The sequence below is a fragment of the Alosa alosa genome, chromosome 3 (assembly GCF_017589495.1).
Source record: "Alosa alosa isolate M-15738 ecotype Scorff River chromosome 3, AALO_Geno_1.1, whole genome shotgun sequence".
In the NCBI taxonomy this organism is placed as follows: Eukaryota; Metazoa; Chordata; class Actinopteri; order Clupeiformes; family Clupeidae; genus Alosa; species Alosa alosa.
In genome coordinates this window covers 17,516,591-17,542,961 of record NC_063191.1, presented here as the reverse complement: position 1 = coordinate 17,542,961, position 26,371 = coordinate 17,516,591, and the positions used below count along the sequence as shown (strand labels likewise).

Genomic DNA, 26,371 nt, shown 5'->3' with positions numbered 1-26,371 from the left:
CTGCAGCATTACCTTGCCTGGTAAATGTTTATCCAAGTGGACTTGCCATCCGTTGTTGTTTAGTGGCCTCGCTGAAGGTACGGGGTTGGCTGATAAGCGTATGTCACAGAGCAAGGACTCCTATGACTGCAGGGCTTTTCAGGATTGGGGGGGGGGCTGAAAACCAGGAACACATATACGACCCCCAGCCCCTCACCACCCTCATCTCAAAGGTTATGCAGGGTAGAATGCATTGCCTTCTGTGCTCTCACATGCCACTCTATGGTCGCCATACCCCCGCATCAGTCTCTGTAATATGCTCCAGCCATATAAAAAACTAATACAACCCATTCTTCACATACAAAACACAAAATCCAATCATTCTACCCACGGCCAAACTCCACAAGAGGAGGGGAAAAATACACACTATCCGGAGAAGTACAGGAATTGCTATTTCTCACATTCTAATTCAGCAAGAGCACAAAAAAAAAACCCCACATATGTACCAGATTGGCTGGCTGTATTTAGCCCCCAGCCACTCGGGCCACTGATATTAGTTTTAAATACAGATTGCTGGCAATAACACCACAGAAGGGGTCTCCTGCTCGCTCAAACAGACACGGTCTGTACCGCCGCCGCAGATCCTTGGCTCTACGCGAGGAACCTTCAATCACACGGAGGAAATAAATGTAGTTATTTGGCTCTGTCAACTGTAAACTGTTATTGATCCCGCAAATGAAATTTGTTCATGCTGATCGATCAAACGCATTATCCTTTTCTTTTCCGTGGCCCCCAACCCCCCTTATAGTCTATTACTGGCAAGAGGAAACTCAAAAGGCATCAATAAATACAAGCAAGTCACCCGGAGTGGATTCCCTCCCTGCAGCTGGAGGGGCAGTAAAAGCAGACGGGCAAAACATAAGCACTTGTACTTAAAGGTAATGGAGCCGGGCCATGGCTAAACATTAACTGCCCCAGGTGCACAATACAACTCTGTGGCACCTAGAAACTCCTAAGACCTGTCTTCCCTGGATGTGTATGTTTGTGTGCGCCTCCTCTGTGTGTTTGGTGTGTATGTGTGTGTGTGTGTGTGTGTGTGTTTGTGTGTGTGTGTGTGTGTGTGTGTGTGTGTGTGTGTGTGTGTGTGTGTGTGTGTGTGTGTGTGTGTGTGTGTGTGTGTGTGTGTGTGTGTGTGTGTGTGTGTGTGTGTGTGTGTGTGTGTGTGTGTGTGTGTGTCTGCACGCACTGTGTGCACCACTCTGTGTGCCTGTTCATTTTCACCACCCCTCCTTTTTTGGTATAAGCCTTCCAGCTGGCATGCAGTGGTGCTTGGCAGGTTGCGGGAACAGGAGAATTAAACCTATATCAGCTCCCCTTTTACCCATCCCATCCCCAAGTATCAGCAGTGGCCAGCACTGCACTGGGGACCATGGGGAGGAGAGCATGTCAATGGCACCCATAGACCTTCCTGGCATCATCCCACTGGCACCGAATTTGGAAGACAAAAAAAAAAAAAAAAAAAAGTTTCCACTATTACACAAGCCCTACTGTACACCACTTTATTATCCACAGAAAACAGAGAGAGAGAGAGAGAGAGAGAGAGAGAGAGAGAGAGAGAGAGAAAGAGAGAAAGAAAGGCAAAGAAAATGAAGCACTGTGTCAAAAGTCACTCCAGCATACTTTAAAATGTATATTTAATCCCGTCACACTTCTCTGGCTTGGTACTACATTGCACTGGCTACAATAGGCAGAGGACTGTCAGGTGGAAGTGAGCACCATTGGCGGCAGTCGGCATAGCGGGGCTGGAGGGGGGAGTCTCCAGGGAGCCGAGTGGATAATCCTTTACAAAAATTGGCTTAAACGACAAGCAAGTCTGCTGACTGTAGCACAGCTTAACACTAACAGCGTTTTCACTTCCTTTTCAAATAATATCAAAAGGTAGTGTCTCATTCAGCAAAAGGGCATATCTAACAAGCAGACCCTGGTGTATGGGACAGTGTGAATGATGAACCAATGTTATGCCATGAAAATACAGCGCACTGGAGATCCACTGTGTGCAGAGGGCCTCATATTGGACAGCGTTATCATCCAATATCACATCGGGAGCCGGAATCTCGCTCGGAAATAACACAGGCACTGCTGAGCCAACAGAACTGATGGCTGTCTCCTAGTCGTTCCAAAGATTGCAAAAAAAGGTGCTTTATGCGGAAGGTGGCATGACACTCCCAACACTCAATTCCCTCTCACTCAATATTTGTGCTGTGACACAGATGGACACTTTTTAAACTCCCAAAACACTGTACTAGTAGAAATGCCGTTAGCAAGTATCCCTGTATCGATCCACATTCTTATTCTATTTTCACACATATCTTCATTTTTTCCCAACAGACTGGCTTTTGGATATACATGTATGAATAAATTATATATATATATAAAAAAACATACCTTTGAATTCTATGATGACAAAAAAGATCATTCTTGTTTTTTTGGTACAAATGTCATAAAGAACATAATTATCATTGCCCAGTTTTTTTGCTGTTTTGTCTCGTTTTATAGTAACGTTACTATGCACAATTCACCAGGAAGAACTAACAACAAGCCCTCATTAAAATGATCAGGCAAGCAGGCTGATATAAATCTGTGGGAGGCTCAGTGATGTAGTGAGGACAAGCATATGGCACAAAACGACCCTCTCATCTCCTCGGAAACAGTTCAAACCGGCATGTTTAGTGCAACTTAATGTACCTCTGACAAGTGCTTAAGAGCACCGAGATGGAATGCCTTGGTCTCGGTCCAAATGACTGTCTCGTGTTTATGAGTCTCCGATGAGGCAGGTTCCGGAACTCTCCCTCCAGTCTCCTGACAAGTCTAGTGAAAACCAGGAAGAGAGTGACAAGCTGTCAACAGACCAGAAGAAGACTTACAAGAAACAAGACCAGCCAGCCCTTCACTGTGATAGACTGAGTCTGATAAGTCCTTTATTATGGAAAAGTATTTTAAATAGCATAAAATGTTGGAGGTTCATTTTTTCCCCCTTTTTTCTTTTTTCTCTCTCCGCCCTATGTTCCTGCCACTATCACTCTGGCTATTGATAAGATGGCTAAATTTATTGCAGAATAATTCGGAGGGAAAAGAGATAAAAGGTTGCTGAATAAAATATGAGCCGAAGGCTGTAAATTGTAGCAATGCATATCATTTCATTCAAATGTAGGACGCAATTACCATCTGCTCCACTCATCAGTTCCCTCCTTTATGACTTAATTATATGTTTAATGCTATCAGATCAAGGAAAGGGCAACACAGATGAATGGAGGAGAAAGAGAAAAGATTCCGCAACAAGACAAAAGCCATATGAAAAGTAACATAAAGGCTGGAATTGATTTCATTTACGGGGGAACAGAGAAAGTTAATTTAGATACAATGTGCGCTCATCGCCATTGTGCTGTTGAGATAATAAAAAGGCGTGTTTGCCAATAGGCCTCATACAATTTTAACAAAAGAAGTCAAGTTCCTGAAAACTGGGTGTCTTCCTGCATTCATTTGAAAAGATCCAGGGCTCTCTCTCTCTCTGATGCACACATAAACACCTCTCTCTCTCCCCCCCCTCTATACCTTTCTCTTTTTTCATGCTGGTGGTTAATGATCTTTGCACATAACTTTCTCACAGAGAAGAATGACTAAGGCAACAGGAGTGAAATGCAGATAGAATTTGATAAATGCTGACTTAAACTTATGCTGACTGCATGACTTAAACACATACAGTTCTAGAATATTCCACACACCAGTGCATTTTTCTCCTATTTAATTAAAAATCACCAATACATGTATCTGTGAATAATAATAAGACATTGCAATGAACCAGCAACTTACTCACAGCAACTCACGAGGCACAGCTACAGTGACTTATTGACAGTGTGAGTTGGTGAAACTTTTCACTTGAGAGCATGTGGGCCCATAGCTGCCTGAGGGCCAGAGACTAGCTGCAGGGCACTGGGGTTGCCAGCAGGCTCCATGTCCACTCTGTGCGACCACATCCAGAGAGCCATTACATCCTGACATTTAATCCTGGTGCCACGCCAGGCGACCACTGGTTTCAAACTGATAGTGATTTTTTTTTTTACAGAGCAGTGGCTTAAGAGCAGCCACATATCTACAACTTACCACTAACTGTGTCACCATATATGAGCTATGTGCTATACTCTTCACACTGTCTCTCGTTTTTCCCCTTACAAATAAACAACGGAAGCAATTAAAGATGACTCACAATTATCATTTTCAATATGAATTTAGTCCAGTTTGGTATATATCTGTTTACCTTAATTACATTAATATGAAACTGCAACATTACACACATTTCAAATATTACAACTTGTACAAATTATGTCGGTATCAGTTGACGTTTTGCAGATACTGCACTCAACATGTCTTTCAAATATGATGTTTTCCTGGTGTTAAAGCAGCTGTTTCAGGATGATATAACTTTTGTAAATGTCATTTTTTGTTTTAATTCTGTAAAATCCGAATCAAATATGGATGGTCCAAGCATGACTTTGACCTTCACATCAAAGGACTTACTAACAAGATAAAAAGAACAAAGGCTCCATCTTGTGGCTTCAAAGCAGTACTGAACTGTTGAAAAACAATATCAATTTCTTTCATCAGAGCCCTATCTACTGACTCAGAAATATTGCACAAATAATTCACTGACATTCTGATTGATCAAATTGCAGCTAGATAACACTGGAAACACTAAGCATCTTGTGTTAAACTTAATGAATGTGGGGCTGTTTGTCTGAAAATAGATATTCAAACATCTACTTTTCCTCTTTCCTCCTCCTTTCAATGGAGCTGTTGTTATTGACTATTGACAGATTCTACCCAAAGCTGTTTCATTTAGCAATAATGTGGACATCTATCGACTATAAACAAGTTTCAAATCCTCTAACAACGTAGCTGAATTCACAACTTCATTGAAATGCATGATAATGCTTCCTCATACCTGGGCTTCTTTGGTGTGAGTGATCCTTGCAAATTAGCAGGTGAGTGACTAAAAAGCCAACTGCATTCAGTGTCACTGTTAAAACATGCAAAAGGCATACATTTGATTTGTAACCATTCTGGGATGGAAAAATTAGCCAGTTAGTCCCTGGAGCTTACCAACAGATATTAAAATGTCAGATTCATTCAGTGCACTTTCATATGTAGAAGAAGAATGGCAGATCATTGGCCATAATGTGAATTTGCTGCAAGTTTCATGCACACTTTCCTCACACGGCTGAGATATGCTACAAAGAGCAAAAAAGGGAAGTAATTGATTTCAAACTAATTGTCCAAAGGTCTCCCTGATGGGAACCATCTGTCCACACAAGCAGTACATTCAGTAAAATTGTATCATAATTAATTAAAGTGTTAACAAATTACATACATCATAGTTAACATGGAGAGAAACTACCGCAGGAAATGTTATGAAACAAATTAGCCTCAACAATGAAAGAAAATTACCTCCCATAACTAAATATTACACTCATTTCCGCAAGCCATATTTCTTAATGAATTCTCTAATTAATTTAATTCACACATTGTGCATAATTTGAAGCTGAAAATGTCAGTGGGTCAGACTTAACCATAATCTTGCTGGCTGTCTGATTCAACAAGAGACATATTAGCAAAACATGACCTCTATGCAAATTACAGACCAACTGTTGTAATTTCAATTCCAGAGTCTGATTAGCATGTTGCAAAGATACAATACTGACTACACAGGGACCATCCCACATGTGTTTATGTCAATTTGACATTACCTGTCACCTTCATCATAGAAATTAGCCTCCTGTGACGTCTCCCATTCAGTCAACTAATCTAGGACATACACAGAATCACTGGCAGGGCAGGGATTACATGTTCATGTCAATAGAATTTTCCTACAATTTACAAGTTTTAAGATTTTTCTTTTCTTTTTTTTTACCAGCAGCATAGGTTAATTCCATTAACCTTAGCATGCATAAGCTGATGTTTTTAGCCATGGACATCAATTTGATTATTTTCATGGGGGGAAAATAAGCCTGCAAATCTGTAAGCAAGCTGGGCATTTTGTTGCCTTGAGGCAATACCTGAGGCCAATCAATTCACATAGGCTACATAAAAATGAAGGCACCCACATTGAAGGGCACCCCCATTGCTGCCAAAAGCACCATACTGGGGGAGTAAGCCCGTCTCATTGGGCGAGGTGGAGCCAGAAAGGCCTCAGGAGGATAGGTTCCAGGTGTCAACTTGAAATAATGATGTCTCTGTCCCCAATGATGGTAAATAATGATGTCTTTGTCCCCAATGATGGTAAATAATAATTGCTCTGTCAGCTAACTTTGAACTGACATCCCTCCACCTTCTTCTTCATCAAAATCTTCTCGCCCGAGCGCGCACACACACTCAAAGAAGGCACACTGGTTTATGAGACTGTGAGCAAAAAATCTTAAGATAAGATTCCGTGTTCTTTCATAGCCTGCTTCTCCTCCTCCGGCCTACTGTACTGTAGCCAACGCCACGATATTCACATGTCGACAGGTTATATTTTCTGTTGACTCTGCCACTCCTACTTCCACGCGTCTTTTGTATAGCAAGCATAGTTTACATGTTCTACGTGGTACTCTCTCGAGGCGGACTTCTTGCGTAAATACAGGAACTGCCTTCTTGAGTCACTGACTGGCACTAGTCAGAAAGGAAATCTTCCTTGGCTGTGGATATATGGCAGAATAATTAGGATCGATATGCTCCATAGTCTGTAATGGTAGCTTAATACGGTTTACGCCATAAGAGGAATGGAAAACTGCGAATGTGGAATGCAGGGCAAACTAATGTAGCCTACTATGCAACAGTTCAAGAACAACTCGGAGCACCATGAGGTAGCTATCAAGTCAGTACAGAACATAATTTTACCACTCAACAGATTGCTACCTCTCTGGAGAACTTATCGAATGCTAAAACCTTTCGTCTTTATGTAAATTTCAAGGAGAGTTTGACTATAGGTCTACGTAAACTGGCCAGAGTGCAATGCCACGCAGACATGTGTCTTGAAAGGTAGGACCGAAGTTTTGCAGAGCAAAAATCACTGTTTGAGGGAGTTGGATTAGCCTATTTTGCTTATTAAATGTACCGTGAAAATGAAGATTAGGAAATTCTTTCGTGGCAGTGGGAGGGTTCTCGCGTTCGTTTTCGTGGCGTCTGTAATTTGGCTTCTTTTTGACATGGCTGCACTTCGATTATCTATCAATGATGTCAACAGTCAATTGTTGAAAGAGCTTGTTGTTAAAGAAAGGGCGGCTATTAGAAGACAAGCCACGCGCCGAACACATGTAGAAAACAGAGTATTCAAACATCCAGTGCAGAAAGTGCCTGTGGACTTGAGGAACGATGTTAAAAATTCAAAGAAATACGAGAATATTGCTGAAGTGTATCGTAAGAAACAGAAGCCTCAGCCCCAGCCTCAGGAACACAATGTTGCACAAAATGTTGCAAACCCAAAACCCGACAGCGTCACATTACATTCACAGAAGAGTGACAGAAAAGTTAATGTAAAGCATATGGTTGAGGGTTTAAATGGACGTGAAGTCGCGAGGAATCAAAAGGAAGCAACTTTGAATATTTCCAAAACAATGTCAAACTCGGACAAAGTCAGATTTCCTAAAGCAGTAACTCAAACTATTAAAGGAACAGTAGCGAAGGACAACCCGCAGAACGGGATTTTGTCAAACGTCAAAGATCCCAAATTAACCAAAGCGCCATCTGGTGTTCAGGAAGAAAGGCATGTCATTACAAAAGTACCACAATTCAAAGAAGAATCCCAGAAGGAGAAAAATAAAGAAAACATAAAGGTCAGCTCACACAAAAGACCAATGAAACTGCCAAACAAGGCCTACAACAGCAGCTGCCCAAAAATGATACCAAGGTGCAACCCAAACATGACTCACAGGTTGCAGCAGTTGTCAACAATGCTCAACAGAACACAGGGCCACTGAACAAGAGTGACCCTTACCCTGTGAAAACCCAAATCCAGCTCACTCCTCAGCACATGGCTCAAAACGTGGAACCCAACCAAGTGAAAACAGCTTTTGTTCGAGAAAAAGGAGGACTCCATAAAGTCATGGCCTTGGATGTGACCCTGAAACCCCGGGATGCCCGAGCAGTTGGCCAGTTTGGACAAGCCGCAGCTGTACCAAAGGACAAAGAGCAGGAGGTGCAGAACCGCTGGAACGAAGGTCATTTTAATGTGTACCTGAGTGAGCAGATCCCTGTTGACAGATCAATCCCAGACACCCGCCCTGCGTTGTGAGTATGACAAGAGCATCCATGTCTTGGTGGTGCTGTTTTTTTGTTTGCTTAGTTTGTTTTTGTTTTTTGTTAAGTATCTTTGACTTCAGACCATTGTTTTGTTTAGATGCTCTGAGAACATGGTTCATAATAACCTGCCAACCACGAGTGTGATCTTCTGCTTTGTGGACGAGGTGTGGTCCACATTGCTGAGGTCAGTTCATAGTGTGATCAATCGTTCACCACCCCACTTACTCAAGGAGATCATTCTGGTAGATGACTGCAGCACGAAAGGTAGGTTATATGTTTGACCCACATATGAACTCCAAGAACACATATGAACAGCCTCTATTGATGTGCTAGACAGAGTAGAAAATCTGAGTTTCCACTTGTGGTTTCTTCCCCCTATAGACTATTTGAAGGAACCATTAGATGCCTACATGGCCAAGTTTCCTAAGGTGCGGATCATCCGTTTGAAGGAGAGGGAGGGATTGATTAGAGCTCGGCTTGCTGGGGCTGCCCAGGCCACTGGTAATTCTTTTACTCTCACAGGCAAATGAGAATGCAAATTTAAATAGATATATACTCTTAGAGCTCCCTGGAATTTTGTAGCTTTAGTAACAAAGCTTTCCCTTAATTTGATCCTTAAATGTAGACTGTTTCCTTTCTTTTTTTCAGGTGAGGTGTTAACCTTCCTGGACTCTCACGTTGAGTGCAATATAGGCTGGTTGGAACCCCTGCTTGAAAGAGTTTACATGGACAGAAGGAAAGTTGCCTGTCCGGTTATTGAAGTCATTAGTGACAAAGACATGAGGTAACAAATCCCATTTATCACGGAGATAAACATAGAAAGCATTTGCAGAGATTAGATTGCATGCATTATGTGCATATCTTTCAAATTTGACCACAATTCTGTTCATCAGAGTTCACTGAATGGAGACATGTTTTGTCCTTTTTGTGCAGTTATGTCCAGGTTGACAACTTCCAAAGAGGCATTTTCAAATGGCCCTTGGTCTTTGGGTGGAGCACCCTACATGAAGATGTCATCAAGAAGAACCACATGAAGGATAGGGATCCTCTCAGGTAACATTTATTCTGTTTTTTTGTTTGTGAGCTGTTCAGTGGGAATTTATAAATTAAATGAAAAATTAATTTGACATAAATGACCTGGAATAATGGTACAAGATATGTTGAGGTAGATATGGTACAAGATATGTTGAGGTACAAGATATGTCTATTTTGATGTCATTTGTTTCATAGGTGTCCTGTTATGGCAGGAGGTCTATTCTCAATTGATAAGAAGTACTTTTATGAGCTGGGATCTTATGACCCAGGCCTAGATGTGTGGGGTGGTGAGAACATGGAAATTTCATTCAAGGTACTTTCATGATATTCTATGTTTGTTATATGACACCAATATGGGCTGTGGCTAGAGCGTCTGTTGTCCTCACTGATGTCATTTTGCCCAGATTTGGATGTGCGGAGGAGAAATCGAGATAATCCCCTGCTCTAGAGTGGGTCATATCTTCCGCGGCCAGAACCCCTACAAGTTCCCCAAAGACCGACAGAAGACGGTGGAGCGCAACCTGGCCCGGGTGGCCGAGGTGTGGCTGGACGAGTACAAGGAGCTGTTCTACGGCCACGGCTACCACCACCTGCTGGACAAGTCCATGATCGACATCGGGAACCTCACAGAGCAGATTCAGCTCAGGCAGAAGCTCAAGTGCAAGAGCTTCAAGTGGTACTTGGACAACATCTACCCAGACATGGATGCTCCGCTGGTCAAAGCAGAGGGACTGGTAAGGGCCCAAGAGAATTGTGTTAAACTATTTATTATGTCACAACATTTGTTTTTCACATTGTGCATGGAGTTGTGTTACTTTCAGCAGCAGTCCATGTCGTTGTTTATTTGCATCTGGTTTGCGTGTAACACAGATGAGCACAAAGAGACAGTGTCACTTTTTTTTTAACAAGACAAAAGGGTCCTTATCTCGGACAACAAGACCAACTGTGGCAGTGCTGTGCTGTAGCCTTGACTGTATTTGACGAAGGCCTTGTTTTCTAGATTTGAAAGTCATCACGCCCTTTCTGATAAGACTTCCTTTTACTGTTTTTGGCCCCTCTGTTGAGTCATTGCTTGCTATGACCACCATCTCATTTCATCAGGTTTTCAATCTCGGAACTAGAAAATGTCTGGCGATACAGAACAGAACCATTGCTTTTGCAACCTGTGATCTCAGCAACCAGGTAATTTAGAGTTCAGCACTCCGACAAAACAGATTCTTTTGTAAGAATTTTACTGTTTTACTGTGTGTCTGTTTGCATACACTTCTCAACAACATGTCATACTGTATATGAAGCAGCCATTTTACTTATTCCTGTCTTTATTCCTAAAATGAGGACCAATAAAACAGTGGTATCAGTACAGTTGTTTGCTGACCCCTTTGGTGACCCCTTCCTCCTCATCTGATCCAGAACCAGCACTTTAACTACACCTGGTTGAGGTTGATCCGACAGCAGGGCCTATGTGTGGTGCCGCAGGGCCTGGGTAACCCTGTCTCTCTGGAGCCATGTGACAACACCAAAGCCCAGCAGCGCTGGATGATCAACACTAATAAACTGCTGGTATGTTCTCCTTATGACAGGGGCTTTTCAGTCTTTGTTTTATTTTCCCCATGCGTATCTCCCCCAAACACCAAAATGTCCTGATTTGCGATTCTTATCACATGCTGGGGGAAAAAACTTGATGAGTCCCAAACACTTAATGTTATTCATGTTTGGAAAAACTATTGTGAACATAGCAATAGAATTTTGTTAAACATCTTGGTGCTGCAGAATAACCTTCAGAGAGAAGTGCAAAGAGAAGTTGAACAGACAGTAGGTGGGTTTACATGGATTAAAATTCTGATCGGATCAGCAGTTTTATTCTGATCAAGGTGTTTACATGTGTAATTTCTATTTCGATTGAGCCGTTATTCTGATTCTAATCGGAATAGAAGTGTCCATGTAAACCCACCTAATGAAAGAGGTGGTGTATTCCGTTCCTATTCCGATTGAATGGACCCTTTCAAGAGAGTTCCATTATCAGCATCATAGTTGGCCCCACAAGGCTTCCGTTTTAACATTCCATATGTTATCTTAATGCAGAGGAAGTAGATTGGGGCCCAAATAGACTGTTGATTCAAGCAAATTCAAGCATTGTTTTTATTGTTGAAAGGGTCTATAGCCAAGGAAAAGTAGGCAACAACGGCCATTACGATCAAAGATTCTAAAGAGCTTGAGAGCACCTGATCAAAATAGAGCGTACCCCATGTAAACAGATGGCACAAAATGTTTCAATCAGAATGACAAAAAAAAACTGTCACGGGAAACGTGGCTACTGTAACACGTTGCCTTCTCTCTGCAGGCCGAGCACATCATTGTGGAGAGCACTCCCCGGCGTATGTGTTTGGAGGCCAGCTCCAAAGGGGATGGGATCTACGTGAGGGACTGTTTCTCTGGCAGTGATCTGCAGAGGTGGCAGTTCACACACTACTATGCTCAGTGACTTTAAGGACTGCATACATACACTGGTGGATCTCTCTGCCAACACAAAGAGATGTCATTTTTTTCTGTTGAGCCATTTCCTCACTCTTACCAAAAGACAGTTTTCCGATGTCAGTGAAGTATGCACACTACTGGTATAATTACATGGTGGTAATATTGGGTAATGTTGGGACTGTGCAGTGTCCATGCAGGCATCTGCTTTTACTCCTCTCCCCGCAATGGGATGTTATTCAAAGCAGGCTATGGTCTGAGTGACCGCTTTTGTTTTCACAGATTTTTTGGGGTCGGGGTCAACTTACTTCTTTTAGTGAATTTTCACAAATGTTTCACAAATCTGTGGTAGTGATTTTTTTTCAAGGGTTTACATTTGAAAGCAATATTGTTTTTTAACAGTTCTCAAACAGGCAAACATTTCTCTGATGAATATATAAGAACCGTTTGAGGGGTAGTGGTACTGGAACGTCTCTTTGGGAGATGGTCTGCTAACAGAGAGAAGACCACATACACTTCTCTGAATCTCTCTGTCAAAATCAAAATGTTTACAGTGTGAGGAGTACACTTTCAGAAGGGTAGCTCTATTAAACCATAGTGCAGATTTTTTTCTAGTCTTGTTCTTGCTTTCATTATTGCAGTACAGTATGTGCTTTGACTATCTTCAAGACCTTATAAACTTTTGAGGATAGTGCAGTAATAAGAAATGGCTGTTAACAAAGAGTATTCTTGATAGAATAAAATATTAGATTATTAGAATATTACACATTTAACATTTGTTCATATCCCTCAGTCAGGTAATGTTTTCACTAGTAAGCATTAGTAGTAAGCAAAATAGACACTAGAGGGAACTATTGTCACTGCTATTTTTATGAAAGATTCTGTGTGCTCATGGAATATTTTATGTTTCGTCCACAAACTAATGAATGGTTAAAGTATTTTTGAATACTTGAACTCTTGAAGTGAAGATTAAATTATCATTTGGGTTTTTCATTTGTTAGTAATGAATTGAATGTCCCAGTTGCCAGTTTTGCTCCAGTCAGCCCAAACATACCGGTAGGTATGCACATGATATCTAAAAAGCACAAACACAGGCAAATTATATCTAGTGCCATTTGTAATATTCATGTTAATGCTCACAAGTAGGATTACAGGCTTTAGGCTTCTTTAAACATTTGCATAAGCATTTTGCTTTTATGTATATCACTATTCTACCTTATATAACATATTCTACCCTGAATTCCGGCTCAGTACATTACATAGACTGTGTAACACAATCCTATCCACTAACATAAATATTCAGATGTAAATCTCTGTCCAGACTGACATCCCAAACCAATCTGTCACCATGCAAAGGGCACATATTTATGTTTGCCTTGTTCCCAAGTAACTGAATAATCATTACTTGTTAGTCATGATGGTTGTTACCCATGGCCTGGGTGTTAACCATGTCATGCTATGGATATGTGAGTGCAGATTCTCTAAGGAGTCTATATGTTCATCATGGCCTCAAACTCATCGATCCTCTGCCGGGTGTTGCCCTTGCGGATCTTGCGGTAGGACACGGTGTTGTACTTGGACTTGGTGAAACTGTGCTGCCGCTGGGGCTTCTTGCGCCGGCCCGTGGAGGCTCTGTCTCCTGAGGGAGGCGAGCCGGAATCAGACGCGTGGCTCCGCGGCGCATCCGCACTGGCGCTCTCACCCGGCACTTCGTCCTGGCTGTCGCCGGTGAAGTCATCCCCAGAGGACAGGTCGCCAGGACACTCCAGACCTTCGGACGGCCTGTCGCCCCCGCCTGTGGCACCGAGTGTGGGCACAGCATCTGCTGCCTCGTTGCCACCTGTCACGACTTCTGCCTGTTCTCCCTGTGCAGCTGGGCAGGACAACATGTTAGATCACAGTAAGCTACACTGTTGACCAACACACTCAGTGAAGTCTTTGGCTATCAAAGAGTGCTGTAAAGTACAACACGGTAACTAACATATTCCGGCCATACTCTTGTTTAATCACTATAATCTGATTATTTTCTCCATTGGCATTAGATGAAAGTCCTTGGGTTTACTCCACAAACTAAGCAGTTCTAAAAGAGATATGTTTTAGGCCTAGTAATACAATCATTTTAACCCTTAAAGATGTAGACTTAATCAGTAATATTAGTAAATACAGTAAATTAGGGTCTGAAATATGGGAAATTGTGCTTTATCTATAAGCAGAGCAAATACACTGGCTGTTAAATCACTATGCACTTTATACACACATTGAGTCAATTATATTTTGTATCTTTTCACAATGCAGGCCTTACCTTCCACAGCTGTTAGTTCCTCTTGTTCAGTTTTCTCCTGCTCAGGTTGTGTCTGAGCCATGGCAGCAGCCTCCTGCAGCATCTCTGTCTGTGTCTCCTTAGACATCAGTCTCTGGGGTTCCGTTGATGTGGAGTCGATCTCCTCAGGGCTTCTAGAGAGTTCTCCCTCTGTTGTTGCAGAGAGTTGGCCCTCTGTTGTTGTCACGTTGTCGTGCTCGCCTGGGAGCTCGGCGGGACACACGCCACTGTCAGGCGCCGCTGTCTCCTCCGGCTCCTGTTGGCTGGTCGGGCTTGCGTCGCAGGCGTCCATGCTGGAGGCAGCCATGCCGCTGTCAGTCTCGGGCTGGGAGCGGCTCAGGCAGCTGGCTGCCTCTGGGACGCTGGCGGAGCTGTCTGACCGAGCCGACGCCTCGCACACAGACTGGCCTTCTTGGGTCCGAGACGGTTCCAGTCCTTCACCGTCACTAATTGATCCTGAGAGAGTTGATTGTCCACTCTCCGGGCACGAAGATGGGACAAGTTCCTCATCTGCCTGACACAAAGGTAGTTCTGATGGTTTGTGGTCACACAAAGGTTGGATTGTTTCTCCACTCTCAGTACACACAGACTGGACTGACATATTCTCTGGTTTCATATTTGGTTCTGATTCTTCAACATTAGAGGCATATTTAAGTGATTCGCCACTTTCAGTGCATGTAGACTGACTGGACTCTTTACTCTCTTCATTCAACGATGACTTAGCTTTTCTGTCTGTACTCTCAGGCTGGGCCAACTCTTCACTCTCAGCCACTAAAGACTGAGTACACATATCTTTCCCCATACGGGAAGATTCAGCTGAGTCTTCTGTTTTTGGACATCTAGATTCATCGTCATCGCTCTGAGTCTCGGGTAGTTTCTCACTCTCTGCACGCGTAGGCTGAGTTGACTCGGCAGTTATCAAGCCGAGGGGTTCACCTTCTGATTCTTCCGATTCCTCATTTCCTGAGCTTACAGGCACACCACTCTGTAGCTGACCCAGCATCTGAGTTTCAGCACCAAGAAACTCAGTTGACACGGCACTTTCAGAACCTGGTGACTCACACTCTCTTTCATCACACAGACTTCTGTCTGTTTCTTCCTGTGCCTGACTGTCATAAAGGCTCTTGGGTAACTCTTCGCATACTGCAGACTCCTGTTGCTTTGATGACCCGTCAGCATCACAGAGAGGACCAGATGACTCCTCGGCCTCGCCACCTGCCGGCTGAGTCAGTTCTTCACAGGAAGCCCCAACTGGGCCAGGAGGAGGACTACTTCTGTCTCCCTGCGGCTCCTCGTCCGCATCGTAAAACTCTGAGTTGTCATCGTCGTCCACAGTGCAGCGGTCCATAGCCTCTCCCAAAGTCTGGATGGCTCCAAGGGTTATTCCACCAATGAACTCAACCACTTGGGCCGTCATGGCTTTCCCATCGAGATCCAATGGAGCAGCCACAACCTCTGCCATATTTACTCACTTTTACCCACTTACGTGATTTAGTTTGTATGGATTTAACTTGTTTGTTGCCCTTACAAACAAAAACAACAAATAATCACTTTGTGTCTAGTAATGTCCCTCTCATTTGATTCTTCTCAGACAGATTGATTCACTGTCCAGCACTTCTCATCTTCAGCTGCTGGAAGCATCCATCCCAGTTAACACAATCACTAACGCTTCCTCTGCAGGAGAGTAAGGACACAAGCCATGTTGTTGCATGTCAATGAATGAATGAATGAACGAATGAAGGTAGTAAGGCTTTTGTGTTTCCCTGTGATGGATTTCTATAAGCGAGCGGATCCAAGGGAGAACAGGCATTTTGTTCTGTGCCAATAAATGGGTCTGTTCCCCTATGACCAATGGGCCGGGGCCGATTGTCCCGTAGCTTAATCCTTCCTGAGTGACCACCTTCTCCTGCAGATATTCTGACCCTGGATTAACATTCTCCTGAAGGTTTACATGTCAAACTGGTGTAAAGCAGTGGTAGCACACCCGCCCAAGGTGAACTCTGCCCCTTACATATGTCCATAGATACCATTACATGAACTCACATGTTTTCCCACTGAGGGTTTTCAGGCTATTTCACTAATATACTATTATAGTTTTGCAATGAATTAATACATTTTGTTATGCAAAAAGCATGTGGAGGAGAATTTTGTTTGTGCCTCGTGCCTTTCAGTGTCTTTAAAACTGACATAGAATCATGAATGTCCAATTATGGGTGAAATGTGAACCTTTGATCATGGTAATTCCAAAGAAGTTTCTATAGCATGCTTGTGATTATTGATAGTATAATTTCTACATCTTATTACGTAGAATAATTTTTATGTATTGCCCTTGTGTACTTTAGATACAGCTGGCATATTATGTTAAACTATGCTAAATTTATTACACAATTGTGCAAAATTGCACTTCCAAGATTATGTAGAGATTTGTGTTTGAATGATTATTATGACCGCCGCTAGCAAAGCGGTCATATAGGGATTGTCAACGTTTTTTTTTTCCGTCATCTACTTCCTGAATTTTTTGTCAACGATACCTGGGACACCGAAACACCGGGGCACATGCAATTTGGTGGGTATGTAGCCCCACTAGACTTTTTTTTGTTTGGTCTCCCCCCCCCCCCGCCCCCTTTAAACCCAAAAAAAATGTTTTTCCTAAATAACTACCTGAACCGTGGCACTCAAGATGAAGATTTTTTTATGGTATGTTGGTCTCAAGGGCCCACATCAACCTGGCCCATAATCACTCATTTGTGATTTGCACCCCCGGTAAAAAATTAAAATGCAATATCATTCTGCTTTAATCGCCCCTATCTTCAGTTAAGATGTTCAGAACTGCACCAAATTTTATGTGTATGATTAACCTGGCATTCTCTGGGGGTATGCCAAGTTTCGTAGCATTTCATCCATGGGGGGGTCTTAAAAAATTTAAGTTATGTGTACATTTAGTGACTGTACACTCATTGGCCTGTAGATGGCGGTGCACACATATACACACGCACACACACACAGGCACGCACATACTATCGGTATCGGCAATTAGAACGTCCGATACATAATTACAAATTCAGTAGGATTAAGTGCGTGCAGGGTGTGAGAGGGGAATCGATGTGCTTTGATTCCAGCTTGGTAGTTGTAGCCTGTGAGATTAAAAAGCATGTGTGTGTGAAGTATCCAAATAATGACACCTTCATTATGGCTTTCATTATGGCTGCTTTAGCAACAGACCTTAAGCTACTGTGCAGTGGGTCCCATTTAGAAGTGGCTACTTCATTCGCGCTTTCCGTGATTCACGGAGCTGCGTGGATTTTATTACAACTTTTTGCCACGATGTGGCAGCTTAAGCTTGATACTGTAAGGCGTAAGCCATTGGTTTCTAAAGGAGATTTTATTTGTGTCGCCACCATAGCCTAATGACAATTTATGTTGTAAATAGGCCTACCTTATACCTGTAGCTTAGGGAAGCTAACAGCTTTCTATTAGGATTTAGTTTATTAACAGTCACGGTTTTGTCATAACTCCCTGATGCATTTTTGCATTTAGAATAGCCAGAGCGTGAATATCTCAATCTGAAAATTAAACAATGTCGGGTGCCTACCATGGACTAGGCTGGGTGAAACCAGCCTGATCTGCCGGCGATTTATTTTTGATTTCTTAAAAGATTGAGCTTGGTCTGGTGAAAGCCAGACTAGCCATGGACCTTACAATGCAAGGGAACATGAATCAGCCTATATTTGCACGAACAATAATGGACAACAGCTCTTTAACTTGGCCCGTTAAAGGGACACCAGGCAAGCCTGATGCTTTTTCTCTACAAAACTCCCCCTCGCTCGGTCTGAAGCTCTTTTCCTTTTCTTTGCATCTTCCGTCAAGGGTTTTTTGCTGCTTCTTTGCCGGCTTGCCATTATACACTTTGCAACAAAAACGCTACGCGTTCGTTAGCCTGCCTCTGTGCTGTAAACTGATCCTGCTTCTGTCGGCGGGTAGGATACACTGAACTTGTTATTCTGCCTACAGGCAATAACAAGAGAGTCTTTATTAAGCCCTGTAATGAGTCATTTAACCATACAGTATAAATCGACCTGAGTAATTAACACAAAATGTTGCCTGGTGTCCCTTTAAAGCAACACCAAAGAACTTTTCCTCTGTCGCACGCACGCCATTTGTTTATCCAGCAACGGCTTTGCAAATAACGATGTCCATAGACAAGGAAGAATATGTTGCATGATTTTATGAAAGTATGATGTATTGCAAACATCATGCAAGTCAAATTTGTAGTTTCTTATGTCTCATTCCATCAACTACAAACCCGCTACCCGATCTGGCAAACTTACATTGCCCGATAGAGGGCAGTGAATGCAGAAGTGCCGTTCACTCTGTTACGAGTTGATGAACCACGGAAACAATTTTGGAAACATTATTTTAAGATGCAAAAAACTCTTTGGTGTTGCTTTAAAATGTGTATGACGCATTTCATGAAGGCCCATTTGGACATGTCAGTTATTTGCACCACAGGTTAGATGTAAAACTGCATTTCGTTTCAGACTACTGGTACTTACTTTATTGTCAATGCACAAATTATCACATGAACTAAAGATGACTAAAATCTTATGTAGAAGAAGAAACATTCACAAAAAATCCATCCATCCAAAAATGACCTTTCTTTTTGATAGCTGTTGAAAACTGCATGGAACTGACAGAAATGTTTTTGTTTATTAATAAATAAATAACAAAAAATATAACATTATGCTGATACCTTCTGCTTTTCCCAAATACAATGTAGCCTAGGTGTAAGTGACCTTTTATCAATCCAGTTGCAATGGATGAACTGTGATAAACTGCCCTATTTGTGATTGTTTAGAGATTTTAAAGGTTTTATAACAATGCTACAACTTTTTTGGCTATTCTACAATCTATTCACCTTTGCAGCACCAGTAGGCTACTTTCTGTGCAGCTGCACACACACACAAAGGCATGCCAAACAAGCATACACAAAAGTTTCAAGAGTGGGGAATGGAGTAAAAGATGGAGACAAATTGATTAGTGTGATTTATTTTCGTGGAACGGATGTACAGGACTGAGCGGCGGTCATGTTTTGTACCGCTATGCGGTACATCTAGTTATATAAATCTGTCATGTATGGGCCATCTTTCCCTACTACCCTAGGTCATTTGAAGCAGCAATATGGTTCTGGTGTAAAATTAGCAGGCCAACTACCAAAAAGCAGAACTGTGCAAACACCATCACGCTCCCAGTTTAAACTGATAAAAGCTTGCGTCATGCTAACTGATGTCTTTTGGCAACGAAAACAAAAAAACTTACACGGTGTTCTTTTCTCACACACTGCTCTATCACAGACCACAAACTACTTAATGCTTAACTACGCAGCTAGAGGAAACCACAGGTGTTTATTTTTTTTTCCTTCACATGACCACACACCTCCAAAATTAATTAAAGAGGCGGCAGCACAAATTCTTGCCTTTAAAAACACACCTATCAAACTGTTGCACATAATATTAAATGGATGCTAATGTCAGTTTTAGAAGTTGGTGATTCATCATTTACTTTTGTAAATGTTTTTTTTTTTTTTTTTTTTTTTTTTTGTCCATGTATTAGATTCTGTCATAGCACAAAAAGAAATTTGAGAGAGAGTATGTTTTTCCTCAAAAAATCTCAAGTTTATTTAGAAACTTTAGAAACATATATTTGAAACTCATGTGAAATGAAGTGTGTCAGGGATTTCCTGCTCTATGCAAACACAAACACAGTTTTACACTTGTCTTTAAAACACACTTTTTGATTTTTGACACACTAGGCAGAGGTGTGAGACCCATATTCCAAGAACAAGGTTATTCTCACACTACGGGTGCAAAGTAAATTTAGAACCTGTACAACAACACCTCACACCCTCAGCCCTGACCCACTGGTCTGATAACATCTGAGCAGCCTTGCTCATTCAGCTGCATAACTACATTCAACACACATCTACACTTCTACTACATTTCATTGTGCTATACTTAAAAACAACACCCGTTGCAGGTAGGGCTTTTCAGGATCGAGTATAGGCTCGCTCAGAAACGTATTTTGGAGCACAGACCCTCTCAGCACTCCCCTTTTTTGTGCCCTTTTGCTATTCTAGTCTGAAACCAAATGGCACTGCTATATCTGCTAATTCCACTGCTACTCCCCCTAGTGGAGAAACCTATTCAAAACAGAAACATATCAAGAGGAGAAATCAATAGGCCAGTGCCATGTCAACAGACTTTTATAGGATTCACATGGGTTCAGCTTGGAATAGGACTGAAACTGATTATAGCACATGGAGTCAGGATGCATGCAAATCCACCGAGTCTCCTCTCACTCTCTGTCCTGATTTGACTAAGAATTGTGAACCTGTTTCCAGTGAATAAGGTCCCAGTTGTGCTCAAAAAGCCCATAGGTACAGCAAGGTGACTTCTGGCATGTATTGCACGTACCAGAGAGCAGCTCTGCGAAAAAGATACAGTCTAGAGGGTAGCACCGTGACAGCCCACATCCTGTTTTGAGCTTCACACAAACCGTGCGGTTTCGATTTCTGTGTCAGACTGTTGCTACTAAACTTAAAAATGTGTCCTGGATAGGACATATCTGATTGGACAGAGTATTTCAAAGAAAATCCAAAAGCTCAGATATCTGCTCCTCTGATTTACAGTAATTCGTTGAAATAGGTCAGCAAGCCAGACAGTGCGTGCTCCTTAGTCTTTGAAGATTTGCATGGCTACATCTTTTGAACAAACATGAAACAGTAGATAATGAGGCCTGTAGTTGTGGTTAACACTGAAAATGGGATAATTACAGTTTTTAATGCAAGATGCCATTAATGCTGCAGATTCTCTATGCTACTGATAACCTTGTGCTCTTTTGAACCAGGTTTGTGTCTGGAGATGAAGTGAGTTCAGTGCATCACGTCAGTGCAACACTACAAACTCCTAAGCGTTTTATGGGGTTCAGTAACTAAGCCCTTACTGGAGGAACTGAGGACCTTTCCACTGCAATGCAGAGTCATAGTGAATCCTCTCTGACGGACTACTTGACTCACCCTGCAACCATTCACCTGCACCTGCATGGCAGACACTCTGTGGATATTTGTCTCTGTGCCTTCATTGTCCCAATGACAGTCAAACAGATGAATTTCAGCAGGTGCAAACACAATAACTGGAGGCCTATTGTTAACGTGCTTTTGTTGAGTCCAGTGACTAAACGCTGTGTGGTGGGTTGAGGCTCTCTAGTGCAGAGTACTTAATGCCTGAGCGCAACCTGGTCGGGTGCTGTGACGACGCTTTCACGTCTCACGTTCGTCTGGGGTCAACAAGAGGTTAGTGTTCAGTCATTGGACTGTGGCCGCTCAGCTGGCCTCCTCCTCCTCCACTGAGTGGTTGATGAACTTGAAGAACTGCTGGCGGACGCTGCCCTTGCGTCCCTTCCTGGGCAGCGTGCCGAACAGCGACGTCACGCGGCTGGCGTCGCAGGTCGGAGAGGGCGAGGGGCTGCCGCTGCTGATGCTGCGCGTGCGGGTGAGCGCCGGCCGGTGTGGGCCTTTGGCGAAGAAGACAGACTGACCGCCAGGGCTCAGCGGGCTGAAGGGGTTGTTGCAGTCGTCGAAAACCGGCGAGATGCCATCCTCGCTGTCCGACATGAGCAGGCTGCGGCAGCTGCTGTCGCTGGAGAAGCGCATGCCCCGCTGGCTGGGGGGGACGCCAGAGATATGAGGGACTCCAGGGACGGCATGCCAGCACTGTCCACCAGGTTACCTGCACAGCAGAGCAGAGCGGCACAACTCTTTACTTACTGCACACGGTGCAGGCCACACATCGTCATAGTGAGCGTCATAGTGAGCGCTCAGCACTTCCCAGCAGTTCTCTAGAACTTAGAACTGGAACTGGGTGGAGACCACTCTCGAGTTCCGTTTAGCCCTCTCAGTGGTTTTGACACTTACATACACACAGGCTCTCACTCAAAACAAATAGACTCACACACATGCACACCATCCACACAAAACAAGGCGTGGTGAATAAACTGGTGTGCTTCCAGTGAAGTGTGCTGTGTGTTTTTGATGATGGTAAGTCAGATGTGGAGTTCCCCCCTGCACCAATCACTTTCTCATACGAGTTTCTTAATGGGGGTGGCAGAGTTTGTGTATGTGAAGTGGGTTTTTCAGCTGTCGTGTTTTTCTCACCTCTAGTAAGACGCTTTTCCTGTTGAGTGAGGGCTTGCAACTCCACCCATCTTTCGCGCAAATTTTGCTGTTTAGGTAAAAAGAAAGAAAAACCCTCACATTAATACATGAGCAGAGCAGAAAAATTAAGCATTTTTCAGAAACTGGAGAGTGTAACTGTAACCGATGCATTACATTTCAGAAAGCAAGCCACTTACACAATTTTCTGAGTTCCCCAAGCTATAAAGAATGCACTACAGGACTAACTATTTTTGTGAAAGAGCATTTTTTGGGCTGCATGTTATCACTTCCTTCATCAGTAGCCTATCCTCCACTATATCAGTGCACATTTCTACACCTGCTCACATGCTTACAACAAACACACATGGTTTGGTCAAACCTACCTTGAGTAAGCTGAGCTTCTTCTCCAGCTCAATTCTCTTCACCAGGGTCCCACTGACTGTCTCCATCCTGAGGAGAGAAAACCACCACCAGAACAGTGAGATAACGCACAACTCCCCACACAGAGAATCTGGAGCGTGTTAGTGCATGAGCGTGCAGTGGGAGCAGAACTAATTCAGTTCACGTTTTTTCTGTTCTGACCAGGTTCCTCATTCTTGTATCCTTCGTGGGGAACCAGGTGTTCTTAACAGTGGTTAATTGCTGGCAGTTTCTTTATTTGGTCTTTTAAACAGGCAACGTTTTTGTGTTAATTACTCATCTTTGTAACGGTATATGGTTAAATGACTCATTACAGGGCGAATGAAGACTCTCTCGCCCGCCCCTACTGCCTGTAGGAAGAATATCCCGCTTGCAAGTTCGGTGTATCCTACCGAAGCAGGATCAGTTTACAGCACAGAGGCAGGCTAACGAAACGTTAGCGTTTGTTGCAAACATGTGTATAATGGCAGAGCCGGCGAAGAAGCAGCGAAAACCCTTGACGGAAGATGCAAAGAAAAGGAAAAGAGCTTCAGACCGAGCGAGGGGGAGTTTTGTAGAGAAAAAGCATCAGGCTTGCCTGGTGTCCCTTTAAATGACATGGATGTTACCGTGCAACACTAACACCCTCTGTCCACCCACCACATGCCAAAGCACAGTAAACCCCCACGGTACAGTATGTTGCTCACTTTAGCACGTTGGTTGACTCCCTGATCAGGCTGATTATGTCCTGGTGAGAGGAACCCTCGATACTGATGCCGTTGATAGTGACAATCACGTCGCCTGAGAGAGAGGAAGAGAGCGTGCAGAGAGAGAACACAGTGAGTAGAGTGGGGTGGGGGGAAGTGGAACAGAACAAATACCTATTTAGACTGAGAAGCTGAGAGAAATGATGTGTGTGGGAAAGAGGTGTGGAGGTCAGGGGTGGGTAGAGAGGAAGTGGGCTCTCGGGCGGCTCACCAGCGCTCAGGCCTGCGTTCTCAGCTGCGCTGTCCTGCTGCACGGTACACACGAAGGTGCACATCTCCACCGCCGTGGTGTTTTTCAGCTGCACCCCATACGTCTGCACACACACACGCACGCACAAGCAAACAGCTCAGGTTATATAAATTAATTATGATAATGGTCACAAGAAAGAGGTGTATTATTATGCACTGTGCATCTCTGCAAATTGTGTGTTAGGGTGTAAGTAGTCTATTGTAAAACACACGTTTACGGTGTTACAGAATACACCTTTACAGTTGAGTTTCAAATGCATATAGAGTTGTTGATGTGTGATATAATATTTCACACTTACAATTATAGACATGCATTCTCAGGCAACTTTTGCTGCAAGAGCAACATCAAAAGAGTCTGAATTCTTACCTGCACTTCAAAACCGTACGCCTCATTGTCTTGCTTCTCCAGCACCACTGTGGTCCTGTGTGTGAACACATCGGAGAAAAAATGAGCTTAGCACGGCAACTTTGCCAATTCATCAGTCTAGTCTGTCAACATTAAATGCATGTGTTGTATCAGACAGAACGGGCAAAACAGTCTATATATTTACCTGAGAGGGTCGGAGTAATCCACCAGAGAGTTGGAGCGAGTTCGGTTCAACTGTGGAAGAGGAAATATCACATTTGAACCACACTATTCACTGACCTAGTTAAGCAAGATTGAAAGGCACTTATTCTGTATTTAGAAGTCAACAAGAGAAGACTATTGCATGACGGAAAGTTGACTGAAAAAGTGATCAACACTGAAGGCGAAACAAACTCAAATGCATGAAATGAAATGCAACATATAGCCTGTGCAGAGGATCAGTGAATACTGTAAAGCAGAATAAATCACCTATTACATAAGAGCACAGATTAAACACATTCAATCTCCTGTAGTTCTTTTTGCAGCCCCTGCACTATAAGCTGTGGTTTACTGAAAGCACAGAAGAAACATCAAAAGCCCCTTCTACGAGCAACTATGTTGAAAAAATATACACAAATACACATATACACATTAGTCATTTCAAATTTCACATTGAGTTTTGCCAACTTTGTTAAGAGGTTAGGACTGTGGTGAAAAACTGAGTGAGAGCCGGTACCTGTCGTCCCATTGTGTCAGCTGAGTTGTTCCCGTTACGGGACTTGAGGCTGCCCCTCAGGGAGTGCTTGTGCCAGAGCCGGCTCTTCTTCTTGAGGCTGCCCTCGCGGGTGTTGCTGTCCTGGCTGTCCAGGCGCACCAGCGATCTGAAGCTCATGGTGGATGTCATGCTTGGGCTCTCGGATCACAGCTGCATAGCGTTCAGAAGCTGCACCAGCGGTTTGGTTGCATGCGTGCGAGGGTGACCTCAGAGGCTGAGTGAGTGCCTGTGGGACTCGGCGGAATGAGTGAGTGAGTGAGCGAGTGAGAGTGTGTGTGCGACTGTGCGTGCGTTTGTGCGTGTGTATGTCAGGGGACGGAAATCCTCCCCATGTGATCACAGTGGACCTGTGTGCGTCGATCAAAAGCCTCACATACATCCTTTTTCTCTCTCTCTCCCCCTCTTTCTCTCTCTATCCCTCTTTCTCTCTCTCTCTCCCTCTCTCCCTTTTTCTCTCTCTCTCTCTCTATCCCTCTTTCTCTCTCTCTCTCCCTCTTTCTCTCTCTCCCTCTCTCTCTTTATTCCTCTCTTTATCTGCCCACCTCATTCTATTATTTATTTATTTCTAAGCACTTCAGCTGTGAGGGAAACTGCTTAGTTACAAGTTAAATATGCCTTTGTGTGTCTGTAGCCTGAACTCTGAGATGAGTTGATTCATGGTTTGTCTGAAGTCAGAGATGCATGAAGGGAACTAGCCCCTCTGCTGCCGACCTCCCCACCACCACCTGTTTCCTCTCTGTCTCCCTTTTCCTGGGGGGTCTTTGGCATGTGCCACCACGGATGCCTGCCCGCCGCCACAGATGCCAGCAACAGCCCCGCATGCGTGCCCGGACAAGGGCCTGTGAGGGCAGTTATGCGGTGCGCACGGTGGCAGATAAAGGGAGGCTTGAGCCATAGCTTGAGGCCAGAGACTTGCTCCACAAACACAGCGCACGGGTCGCTGGAGCCGCGGCATCACACGCGCCTTTTTCCTGAAAAGGCGTATCACGTACAGGTCAGCAGTCACAAAGAAAACAGCTCCGTTTTTTTGGGGGGGATGGGGAGGGGAGTGGGTGGTGGCGGGGTATTTTTTTAAAATTTCAAAAAAGGCAAAAACATGATTGGGGGAAAAACCTTTATAAGAGTAGAGTTTCTTAAGGGTCATTGTAATGTTCGATTCAAGCCAAATCAAACTGACCTTCAGCACATTCGGATGTTACCCATGCACTGCCATACAGCTTCCCCCTGTTCAATTGCTCAAGCGAGGAAAGAGGAAATGTGAAATAACTTTTCACTGTTCATATTTTTTCCCGCAGCCCTTGCCTCAATTTCTACAGTAGACCAACAGACAGCTGATTGCTCAACTCAGACATCCTCTGTCCCACTGGCCCCCTCTGTCCTCTTGCATCGCCTTGTGTCCAGCCTGACACAGGACTGTCTGGGCATCAGAACTCCCTCTGTCTTAAGGAGGAAAAGTTCAGCTGAGTTCAAGTTGGATGGAGACAGC

At 43.5% G+C, this 26,371-nt stretch overlaps 3 protein-coding genes across 3 annotated transcripts; 1 reads left to right on the top strand and 2 right to left on the bottom strand.

Annotated features, from left to right (window-relative positions):
* The first annotated feature begins 7,915 nt into the window (after nt 1–7,915).
* Nucleotides 7,916–12,427, top strand: LOC125292647 (polypeptide N-acetylgalactosaminyltransferase 5). The gene is made up of 10 exons (XM_048240049.1): nt 7,916–8,301; nt 8,411–8,577; nt 8,695–8,814; nt 8,962–9,097; nt 9,247–9,366; nt 9,544–9,661; nt 9,753–10,082; nt 10,450–10,530; nt 10,759–10,908; nt 11,690–12,427. The coding sequence occupies exons 1-10, from the start codon at nt 8,045–8,047 to the stop codon at nt 11,828–11,830; spliced, it is 1,620 nt and encodes a 539-aa protein (XP_048096006.1). The 5' UTR covers nt 7,916–8,044; the 3' UTR covers nt 11,831–12,427.
* Nucleotides 12,428–12,681: 254 nt separating this feature from the next.
* LOC125291621 (nestin-like) lies at nt 12,682–15,602 on the bottom strand. Its single transcript, XM_048238445.1, has 2 exons — nt 14,123–15,602; nt 12,682–13,693 (listed from the first exon to the last, which is right to left on the bottom strand). The coding sequence occupies exons 1-2, from the start codon at nt 15,600–15,602 to the stop codon at nt 13,311–13,313; spliced, it is 1,863 nt and encodes a 620-aa protein (XP_048094402.1). The 3' UTR covers nt 12,682–13,310.
* A 4,186-nt stretch (nt 15,603–19,788) lies between these two features.
* On the bottom strand, nt 19,789–25,143 carry LOC125292138 (cytohesin 1 interacting protein). The gene is given in 9 exon segments (XM_048239314.1): nt 19,789–21,865; nt 21,868–21,924; nt 22,350–22,416; nt 22,733–22,799; nt 23,456–23,549; nt 23,727–23,829; nt 24,132–24,186; nt 24,316–24,365; nt 24,847–25,143. Coding segments are annotated over 9 exon segments (1,008 nt in total). The 5' UTR covers nt 25,015–25,143; the 3' UTR covers nt 19,789–21,518.
* Nucleotides 25,144–26,371: the final 1,228 nt, after the last annotated feature.

Bases quoted from the DNA above. Each gene is read 5' to 3' on its own strand.
- LOC125292647 (XM_048240049.1), top strand. From the start codon at position 8,045: ATGGCTCAAAACGTGGAACCCAACCAAGTGAAAACAGCTTTTGTTCGA. The intron at 8,815-8,961 runs GTAATTCTTTTA...TCTTTTTTTCAG, and splicing joins TGGGGCTGCCCAGGCCACTG to GTGAGGTGTTAACCTTCCTG. The intron at 9,098-9,246 runs GTAACAAATCCC...CTTTTTGTGCAG, and splicing joins ATTAGTGACAAAGACATGAG to TTATGTCCAGGTTGACAACT.
- LOC125291621 (XM_048238445.1), bottom strand. From the start codon at position 15,602: ATGGCAGAGGTTGTGGCTGCTCCATTGGATCTCGATGGGAAAGCCATG. The intron at 13,694-14,122 runs GTAAGGCCTGCA...TGTCCTGCCCAG, and splicing joins GGAACTAACAGCTGTGGAAG to CTGCACAGGGAGAACAGGCA.